The following is a 10,967-nucleotide window of genomic DNA, read 5'->3' as shown; positions in this document are numbered from 1 at the left end:
TCGGGAACAAGAATAGAAAGTCTGAGATCGTAGTTTTGGGGCTAGGCTTCTTCTTTGAGATGATTCAACTTCAAATATTTTAAGTGGCTCATTTTAAATATGTCTGAGATCGCAGTTTTTTTCTCTGCATCAGAACTCTCCCTCAGATTTGCCATGACACATGATCATGAACCACATGATTGTGAAGTCAGATTTGGGGCTAGGCTTCTTTGAGATGATTCAACTTCAAATAAATTTAAGTGGCTCATTTTAAATATGTCAGGCCTGTATTATGCTTGTGTTATTTTTCTCGCGGCCAATTTCGATCGCCTTCCTATGAAAAGAAACATATCTGAAGAGAAGCTGTAGGGGGCGCACTATATTTCAAACGGTGGCAGAGTTGATTATAAAGATTCCTTAAGATTCCTTACTAAGATTATAAAAAGTGAAACACTGGTAAGAAAATGGTTCTTTTCGGTCTAGTGTTTGATGATGAGACGTCCCGTTCGCTGTTGAAGGCATTGAGCTTATTAGTTCAAATTTAAAAAATAGTTAAGCAGCGGACCATCGACATACCGATCACAAATTGGTTGCCCGCTTTTGCTTAGCACTAAACGTCCGAGCTTAGCAAGTTTGACACACAGCCGTCAAGCGACTAACTGAGGAAACCGAGATTATCCCCGCACAGTCCGAAGAGTTCTAGGGAGAATCCACTCCAAGTTTGAAAATGATTTTGCGGTAATTTTGTTTTGAGAAGAGTGCTCGGCTAAAGGCATTTCACAGTTTGTCAAAAGTCATACAGCATGTAGTCTTTAGCTTGCCAGTGTAGTCTAGATTTCAAGCCGTCCAATTAACTAAATCCTACCGTGGCGGGCGCGCTTTGGCGATTCAACCGCGCGTAGTACACACTATCCAGAATCAAGCACTCTTCGGTTCAACTACGCAGACGCTCTGCTGAAAAAGACAGGTTGCACATGACGTCACAGACCACCATTTTTGATGACTAACGTTGGGAAGTTGCTCACGTGACGTGCTGCGCATGACTCTCAGCCAATGAGAGCCTTCCACCTGTGGTGACGTATCATCAACGATGGCGGCCAATTATTCAAGGGATCTGTAATACAGGAAACTTTTTTTTTTTCATTTCCACAGCGAAGTTATGCACCAATAAAGTCGGGAAATTGACGTTTGCTACGTGTAGGGCCTAACGGGCGTGCATTTCTGTTGCTGGGAACAACAAAAACTGTTTGTTTTTTTCTGTACCTTCTCTCGAAAAGTCGATCACCATTACATTTGGTACTTGATTTCCTATCGAACGCAAGCAGGGTCGCCCAGGTGTTGTTGATGCGTCTGCTTTCGATGCATCGATCTACGTGTATTCTTAGGTTTGAGGTTTTGTTCATATCGAATTTTTACGCGGTGTCCACGCCAGTGCGCACACGACTGGAATACACTCGAGTAAGTACTCAGCCAAGCAAAACATTGAATGATTTATTTTATATAAAATTGGAACAATTTTTTTAAAGCTACTGTCCAAGCTCCATGGCCACTGATATTACACTTAAATAGTTCTAGTAAATATTACTTTTTTTTATTTTTTAATGGGACACGGATTGAGCGCCTTTAAGGATTTGGGTACCTTTTCAAAATGTCCATAGATTTACATTAAACTTACAGGATTGGAAGATAATGATAGCGGAAAGCTCCCCTTCAAATATTACTTACTAATGAGGTGCTGCAGTTTTTGAGAAATGAGTATTAACATTTTTAACAATGTCATGAAAATACGTTTGTAAATGGGTAAATTAATTTTCGTCTCATGAGACGAAAATTATTTTCATGACATTGTTTTACTCATTTCCCCAAAACTACAGCCTCCAGCACGTAGTATTTTCAGGGAAGCTTTCTACTATCATTATCTTCAAACTGTGTAAGTTTAGTGTAAATCTGTGGACATTGTGTTTTTTGTCCTACAAAAGTTACAAACACCCTTTAAGCTCAAAAAGCGGTCGTTTTAAAATATATATGGTTGGAAAGATATTTTCAAAGTAGAATCATATTGAATTTCATAAAGATCCATTGAAATTGTGTGGCTTTCTTTACTTTTATCCCAGAGCACGGTCTGCTATGTTGAAAAAAAAACCGAATTGTTTCTCGCAATTTACCCTCAACACTCAGCTCCGAGTTAGACATGTCAAAAGATCAAAGAAGAATGGCAGGGAACCAGGGGCCAAATTCGTGGCTCTGCTTACCGTAAGCAAACAAATCGGCGCTTTCGGAAGCAGGGAATTCTGTGCTTATGTCAAGCACATTTCATGGGTTTGCGGGGAATTTCGGCTTGTGCGCGTGCGTACTCCACTTTACTAATTTCTACAGAAATTCGGCACTTCAGGTAAGCGAATGGTGATCGTAAGCGCAGAACTCGGCGGTAGGCAGAGCTATGAACTAGACCCTTCCCATGAAATATGTAAATTGCACACAGCGCGTGCGCACTAACATTTTGGTTGGCAAAATGAGGGGAAATCGCGCTGTTTTGTACATGGCTAATTGCTGCGTGACGCAGACGCGATTGCGCGTCTGCTTAGTGCACAACTCTATGGTGTTTGCCAACCAATAGGGTCTGTACGCATGCGTAAATGTAATTAGCATATTTCATGGGAAGGGTCCATTGGGCCCGGTTGCTCTTTGACTCGACACAATATTCCGTTTTATAGCTTAAAGGAACACGTTGCCTTGGATCGAACGAGTTGGTCTATAAAAAAAGCGTTTGTAACCGTTTGTTATAAAATGCATATGTTGGAAAGATAATTTAAAAGTAGAATACAATGATCCACACAAGTTTGCCTCGGTACTGCGTGGTTTTCCTTTTACTGTGCGAACTGACACAGTCGGCCATTTATGGGAGTCAAAAATTTGACTCCCATAAATGGCCGACCGTGTTAGTCGACGAGGTAAAAGGAAAACCGTGCAATTTCGAGGCATGTTTGGGTGGATCATTGTATTCTACTGATACAGCATCTTTCTACCCATATGCATATTATAACAAACGCTTTTCAAAGACCAACTCGACCGATCCAAGGCAACGTGTTCCTTTAAGCACACAGTGCTAAGCACCCCGTGGTCTAATTTCGTAGAGCTGCTTAAGCACAAAAAGAATCTAAGCACAAGCAAATCTGGTTATCAAAAATAGGTTACCAGCCAATACCATTTCCCATGGGCAATGTGTGCCTGGTATCATGTTAAATTGCGCAAAGCAGAGATTTGACGAGCCATATTCCCAGTGCTTCAGCAGCTCTTTGGCGCCAGAAAAAAAGGTTTCCAGAAAAGGTTACCAGCTAGCCACGTTGTACAATGTGTGACTGGTATTCTGCTTGATTCTGTTAAGCAGAAAATCGTTGACCAATATTTTCTGCACAGCTCTATGAAATTGGGCCAAGTTTGTAGAATATGCATCATCGCGCTCATAATGGATTGGCCAACGGCCTAATTTAATTGTGCCATATTTCTGGCACAGTTAATCTGCCAACCAATTAGGGGTAACGAGCAAGCAGCGCGTGGTGTGAGGTCAAGGTGGGGCGAGATCGATCGCCCCTGGGACCGAGGTTGCAGTAACGCGTCTGGCTAAGAAAAGTCAATTTAGACAAGGTGACTTCTCAACCTCAGTAAGTCCCCTGTTGAGAAAATTGATGTGTTTGACTTTAATTCAGTTTATTTTAAAATGTGTATGACTTCATTTAGATATGGTTTATTTAAAAATGTGTGTTTTTGGTTTTGTTTTTCAATGCGTATTTCAAAATGGTTTGTTGAAACAACATCATTTGCAGATAAAGGCATCTAAATACGGAGCATAAATTAGTCACTAAAAGTTTTAACACTTCAGTCTAAAACCCTAGCTGAACTTAAAGGAACATTGTAGATTTTGTTTTGCTTACAAAACAGTTGATGACAGAAGCACTGTATATAATCCACCATTTATACATAAACTGACAAGCATGTAGACGTTTGAGGTCGATTTTCCATCTGAGTCGCGAGAAAATAGTCAATTAATAAAATGAATAAAGCTATCACTGAGCAATAAACTCCAAACGGGAAATTAGTTTTATTTATTTGTCATCAAAAATGACATTTCAGACATAAATATTTAAAGGGATATGTTTTCTACTATCATCATCAGTAGACCGTTTAGGTTTTATGTAAATCTGTGATCTTAGACGATTTTTTTTCTTACAAATTCTGTAATATTCCTTTAACATAAGATTCGAACTGAGGTTCACGATGCCGCAACAAAGCTAGACCAACATTTATTTTTAGTTGGGTCTTAGAAATTTAGTCGAATATGAAAATTATTATGAAACATTGAAGATGAAATTTTGCGACTGTGTTCTAAATTAAAGGCAGTGGACACTGTTGTTAATTACTCAAAATATTTGTTAGCATAAAACCTTACTTGGTAACAAGCAATGGAGAGCTGTAGATAGCATACCACATTGTGAGAAACGGCTCCCTCTGAAGTAACGTAGTTTTCGAGAAAGAAGTAGTTTTCCACGAATTTGATTTCGAGATCTCAGAATTAGATTTTGAGGTCTTGAAATCAAGCATCTCACACAACTTCATGTGACAATGGTGTTTTTTCGTCTCGCAACTTCGACGACCAATTGAGTTCAAATTTTCACAGGTTTGAATATTTTGTGCATAATGTTTAGATACACCAAGTGAGAAGACTGGTCTTTGACAATTACTAAAGGTGTCCAGTGTCTTTATGTTGCTGCCTGGTGATCGCAATTGTCAGTAGCTAATCAGGCAGAATGTGTGGCGGCAGATATAAGGCGTTTCCATCGTAATGGTAATATCAATTTTATTAAATCTATCTTGCCTTGTAAAACTAGACAAGAGATCCAACAGTTCAGGTTATTGGGGAGGCAATAAACTAAAGTATATCCTTGCAGAATTTACATGGCAGTGGAACAGTGCCTATTAGATGGGTTGCAATACGCGTCGTTGACCACCACCTGATTTAACACGTGAAAAGTGCCACGTGTACGCGCTGCGCGTGACTCTCTTGCGTGCACTTTTCAAAGATGGCGGTCAGTTACGCGTGTTGCAACTCATCTATTGTGATGAAATTTTACTGGGTATTATTCCATAAATACATTCATTTATTCATTTTTAGCACCAAAGCCGAAGGCTGACTTTCAGATTCAAAATTCTAGATTGAAATCTTATTTGATCATACGAAACATGTGAAATTTCATTGATTCTGGTTGAAGCAAACTTAATCACTGTATGGACCTTTATCACGGTGTGGCCATCTTGATTTTATTCCATTCCAACTCATTGTAACCAAACTGTTGCTGGACAAAAAATAGCCTGGTGCCATGCGCCATGAATGTTAGCATTCATTACTGTTATTGGAAACAGGGAACATGACCAAGATGTGACAGCGTAATAAAGGTCTATTAGCCAATGGGCCAGATAAATAAAAACTAGCAATTTATCAAGTTAAAGGTTCAGCATTAGCAAGAAGACTGAAAAGTAAAAGATCAGGCATGAACATTTTGCTCGCTGGATTACCTTTCACTTATAGACATATAAATAAAAACGACATTTTACTAACATACTGTAGCAATTACTTGTATTTTTACAAGCTACTGCATGAGGAGCTTGAGATTTTACTTAAGCAACAGTGTTGCATATATGGCTCGGTATCGCGTCAGTATTAACCATTAATTTTAGCCACTGGACCGCCCAGCCGCCTATCGATATACTGTATGTGGTAGGAGGAAACCTTGCTAGCTTGTGTTTGTAGAAAAAAAGGAACGTAAAAAGAATCCTCGATAGTCGTTATTAAGCTAATGAAGCTAATGATGATGAAATAATTTAGCTCTTACCCCAACAAGACGCTCATTAATAAACACAAAGGAAACTGTATTTATTCATCATTCATGATAATATTGTCGAAAACTCACGCCTTCGCATTTAATCAGTATAATAATTGAGTCAGATAAAAGCCTTGAAAAGCTATTGTGTCCATTTTATCCTTTCAAACGAATATTATTCGCCATAAAAATTACCGTAGCCGTTTAACGAGAGACATTCATTGTTCTCATGCGAACATGTACTTTTATACAAATATCAAGGTTCAAATTTTGCATAAAACTAAGCTGTGGCTATCTTTTAAAATTTGGACTACGATTCCAGTAATTAACTGCAAGAATCTTGATATATTAGTTTTCAGCAAACTCGGGCGGTGCAGGGACTACAGGCTTAAAGGGTTATTTTTCCCTTGGCCGAATGATCCACCTGTAAATGTTACTTATAAATTTGTTGTGTACTTTAATTGCTCTAAAAGAACCAATCTCTGGAGCTCTGGCGTGGAGAGGCTGGCTGTTTCCTCATATAGCCACTGCCGCCATCAAACACTTGACTAAGTGGAAACTGCCCCGCCTGCATTTCAGTTAATCGCTATTGATCTGCGAGTCCATGCCTCTATTGTTATACTCCTGAATACCCCGCTATTGTGCTTTTCTCTGACCACTTACTGTTCCGTTCAAGTAAATGGTGTTTTTCCAGTAAAAGGTTATTTATAGAGATTTGAGCAGATTCTCATGCCTGATCTTAAACTTATCGACATTTTGTTAATGCTGGCCTTTATACGGCCCAGTATCTTGTGAAACTATCAGGTAATAGTAAAATGTCGGTTTTATTTACATCTCAATAAGAAGAGTCCCTCAAGCATTGATTTTACCTACTAGTTCGACCAATTACTAGCAATATTAAGGCTTACTTTTATTTATAAGGATGTAAGTAAAAGACTAGTAAAAGCAAATGCTAGTTTTTATTGATCTGGCCCAATGACCCAATGAAGGGAAGACAAGGGGAATATTCGAGTAGCGACCATTATTTTTGTCAACCACTAGTCGATGTTCCATGGTAACCTTATACATGCCGATGTGGGGGAAACCCCCAGATAATTATTACAGGAAAAACCCATGCAGCCAGGAAGGGACTGAACACCCAATCCACACAGTGCCCCCAGTTGGATTTAGACAGGGGCAAGGGAAAGATACTCTATAGACCTTCCTTTGGTTGATAAACAAACCGCCTTGGTTGGCATAGACGGCCGAATGTTGTAAAACACACAATCGTAAAAACAGATGATTTGCATCATGGCTTTCCATAGTTTTCCAACCTGGGTTGGCTAACACTCGGGCTGTGACGTTACATGGCTAATTGGCTAAGAGCTGTGTGCGTAGCGTGTACACGTATGCACTTTTGCATTGTGTACATCATTGGTACTACACTCTTAAAACTCCCGGGTCAGAATTGACCCGGATTCGTGTCCCAGGGGGCCAGACCCATTTCTGGGTCTGTTTGACCCGGAATCGATGTCAATGTGACCCGAAATCCATGTCATTGTGACCAGAAATTTGTTTAAAACCGTTGATTTTGACTCGGATTCAGCACACATTGACACGGACTCCGGGTCAAACTGACCCAGAAAAAGGTGTGGCACCCTGGGACCAAAATCCGGGTCAATTCTGACCCGGGAGTTTTCATAATGTGTGGTGACGCTTAGTAAAATCCATCCATACAGTACCAACCCGACTATATAAATTATCATTAACAATCATTAGTATGAACTCTTATAAAACCTTAAAATACCAAATCATTACATGAACAAAATAATAAATAGTTTTTAAATACATTACAATTTACCTCAACGGTCAGCCAATCAAAACGACCCCAGCTGAAACAAACGCGCTTTGTGACGTCAGAAAATTGAATTTTGTGGTAATGTTTTAGCCTTCAGGAAGAGTCTGCTAGGGGCGAAACGTCGGGCCAGTAACTATATGTTTTGTGTTACGTTTTTCGTAAAAACAAAACCCTTATCCAAACAGATGGACTCGAATGCATCTAGTTGCTTGGAAAATTATAAAACTTGGTCCAAGTCACGTGTTAGTTTGTTTAAATTAAATTTATTATCGCACGAGTAACAATTTACTGACCTTATTCGGTATACCACCCTTTCGTTATATTGTAGTTAGTCGATGATACGTAAAATGTAATTGCAAACTTAAAGGCAATGGGGTGGATTTCATTCACAAAGAGTCAAGACTAGCCTTGCACGTTACCAAGTAAGGTTTTGTGCTGACAATGAATTTGAGTAACTAACAAACGTATCCAGTGCCTTTTTTAAAAGCACCTCTCACGCTGCAAACTCATTATAGACGAACCGCCAATTAATTAAGAATCGGAACAAGGTTGTCTTAAAGGTGCAGTCGCGATTATTTTTGAGGGGCCAGAGGAATCCATTTTGCACTTCAAAAGAAAACACATTGTTCATCGGCCGTGTTATGCGCGTCTAATTGCACTACTTAAACAGACTTAAAATTATAAATATATATATATATTCATAAAAATTATTAGTATATAAAGTTCGCAATATTTCATTTCATCCTTAAAGAAAGACTCTGGGGTCGAAACTTCGGGCCATTGTCCAGTTTTTGCAAGACAAATTGTAAAAAGGGAACGCAGCTTTTAAAACTGCACCTTTAAACCTTCACTTCTTGTATGCCTTGATTAAATTGGTCACACTAGTAATTGTTGGCCTTCGTTTGGCTTGAGGGTTTGCGTGTGCCTGATTAATCTTTTATTTCTTCCTTTTTTTTTGCATATAAAAAGCGAGTGGCAATCAATCTTGCCTCAATATCAGTGCCAAGTTTGATCAGAGCAACTGGTGTCAAATTTACAGCAGCTTAGGCACACCAAACATTACGGACAGCGTGCTGCAATAATCACCATGAAAATCTCCGGTGTTTCCCTCATTGTTCTGGCCGTATTCTGCTGCCGTCGTTTGGCTGCGATCTGCCCGCCTGGATGGCAAGAATTTGGCGAGTCTTGCTATGCAGGGCTTCCCGGTAAGCCATGGTCGAAAGCTAATCTTACTTGTACCGAGTTACAAGCAACCCTTGCTGTGCCGAACTCTAAAGCCGAAAACTATTACATCTGGGGATTCTTTGAGCCCAGAGTAGATATGTGGCTTGGCTGTAGCGACTTGGACATGGATGGAAACTGGACTTGTCTCTTCGGAGGGGAGTCAAGTGGCTTTCAGAATTGGGGAATAAACCAACCAGATGGCAATAAAGGCGAAGGAAAACCCGTTTGTGCATGTACAACCGGAAGCAAAACCTGGGATGATCGGCCGTGTGGAAAGGGTTACCGCGCAGTCTGCAAGCGCCCGGTGCGCCACCCAGGATTCTGCCTTGAGACGGGTCGTGATGGTCGCCTTATCGCCCCCAGTGTCTGATCGGTCTCGGCATGGAGGAACTATACGGGGTTACCACGGTGTGTCGTTGCCGTGCAAACCAAACTATCGAAGTCACTCTTTCAATCTGATGAGCCTATGGATGACGGCTGAACAGTTTCATAATGCCCAACATTATTTCAGAAAGCCCGTAAGCACAAAAACTTGCTAAGCACACAAAACTAGCCAAAATCACATTAATTTTATATGTTTATGCCTGGTGCCCCACTGAGTTTTGCCTAGCAAAGAAACTTTTCAAGCAGTATTTTCTGCTTAGCTTTATGAAATTGGGCCAAGCAATTGTAGTTTACTTTGTATGCGGACGCAGAAACTGTTGGGGAAAAAATATGTTGACTTTAAAATTAACTCGTTCCTGCACTGTGGACAATGACTTTTAAAATATAAGACTTTTTTTTGTCATATTTGTCTTTGTTTACATTGAACATTATATCACCAGCATATAGGACTATCATTGGCTGTTCTGAACTGTATTGTGGATACCTTTGGTAATTGTCAAAGACCAGTCTTCTCACTTGGTGTATGTCAACATATGCATACAATATTAAAACTGTGAAAATTTTAGCTCAATCGGTCGTCAAAGTTGCGAGATAATAATGAAAGAAAAAACGCCCTTGTCACATGAAGTTGTGTGCGTTTAGATGGTTGATTTCGAGACCTCAAAACTTCAACTACTATCAACTTCTCCCCATTACTCGTTACCAAGTACGGTTTTATGCTAACAATTATTTTGAGTAATAATTACCAATAGTTGTTCCGTTCCATTCAACTTTAGACAGCCCACACCGCTGATTTTAGAGACCACCTCGCCGATAAGATTTGCCATTAAAATAATTGATGTTTTTTTTCTTGTTGTTTTTAATTTTTAGAATGTTTTTTTTCTTGACCAAGACCTCACAGTTTGGATGTGTAGATGGAATCGTCAATCAGAAAATAAATTTAGTTGCTGCAAAGTGCTTATCAACCAAAAGTACCATATTATGGTATGAGAACAAAAAGTTAACGGACCGGCGTTTCGACCATGTACAGATTCTGTCTTGAAGACCATCAAGAAAGACTCTGCTATAGGGTCGAAACGTCAGGCCATTAACTTTTCTTTGGAATCATCAATCGTGACACGTTTGCGAGAGCAATGCATTCGGTTTACAAACTGCGTATTAAAGAGCTCATTACCTTCGGATTGGGCGATTTGGGCTATAAAAAGCGAAGCATTTATGTGAGCTGAATGTTTGGAAAGATGTTTTAAAAGTAGAAATGTAATTAAAAATATGAATATCCTTCACAATTTTATTGTGTGGTTTTCCATTTACTTCTTAACTCACACGGTCCAGTATTTTGTGGAGTCAAAACTTTGTTTCTACAAAATGGCGCGACATGGCGGACCTTATTAATTAGTTCACAAAGTAAAAGGAAAATCACAAAATTTCGAGGCATATTTTGTGTGGATCATTATTATTCTAATTTTAACTATATAATCTTACCAACCATATTATTTTAAAGCACAAAGTGCCAAATCCGAAGGCAGTGTGCCCTTGTCTATTTTACTGCAAAAACAAAATGGAATTGTTCACTTGCATCGTGTTTTCATTTACCGGGGAAGGAGCACTGGGTTCCTTCTCGTTTGTGAATAATGTAAATTGTAAATAAAATAAGTTGGTGTTGCTCT

The 10,967-nt window shown here is 39.4% G+C and overlaps 1 protein-coding gene across 1 annotated transcript; it reads left to right on the top strand.

The window, feature by feature from the left end:
* Positions 1 to 8,779: 8,779 nt before the first annotated feature.
* LOC117301683 (lectin BRA-3-like) lies at positions 8,780 to 9,286 on the top strand. The gene has a single exon (XM_033785712.1). It carries the CDS (start codon positions 8,780 to 8,782, stop codon positions 9,284 to 9,286), a length of 507 nt encoding a protein of 168 aa, XP_033641603.1.
* The last annotated feature ends 1,681 nt before the right edge of the window (positions 9,287 to 10,967 follow it).

This window comes from Asterias rubens, chromosome 17 (assembly GCF_902459465.1).
Source record: "Asterias rubens chromosome 17, eAstRub1.3, whole genome shotgun sequence".
Lineage (NCBI taxonomy): Eukaryota > Metazoa > Echinodermata > Asteroidea > Forcipulatida > Asteriidae > Asterias > Asterias rubens.
This window is presented reverse-complemented; position numbering and strand designations above follow the sequence as displayed.

Excerpts from the sequence above, each read along its gene's own strand:
- LOC117301683 (XM_033785712.1), top strand. The coding sequence starts at position 8,780 with ATGAAAATCTCCGGTGTTTCCCTCATTGTTCTGGCCGTATTCTGCTGC.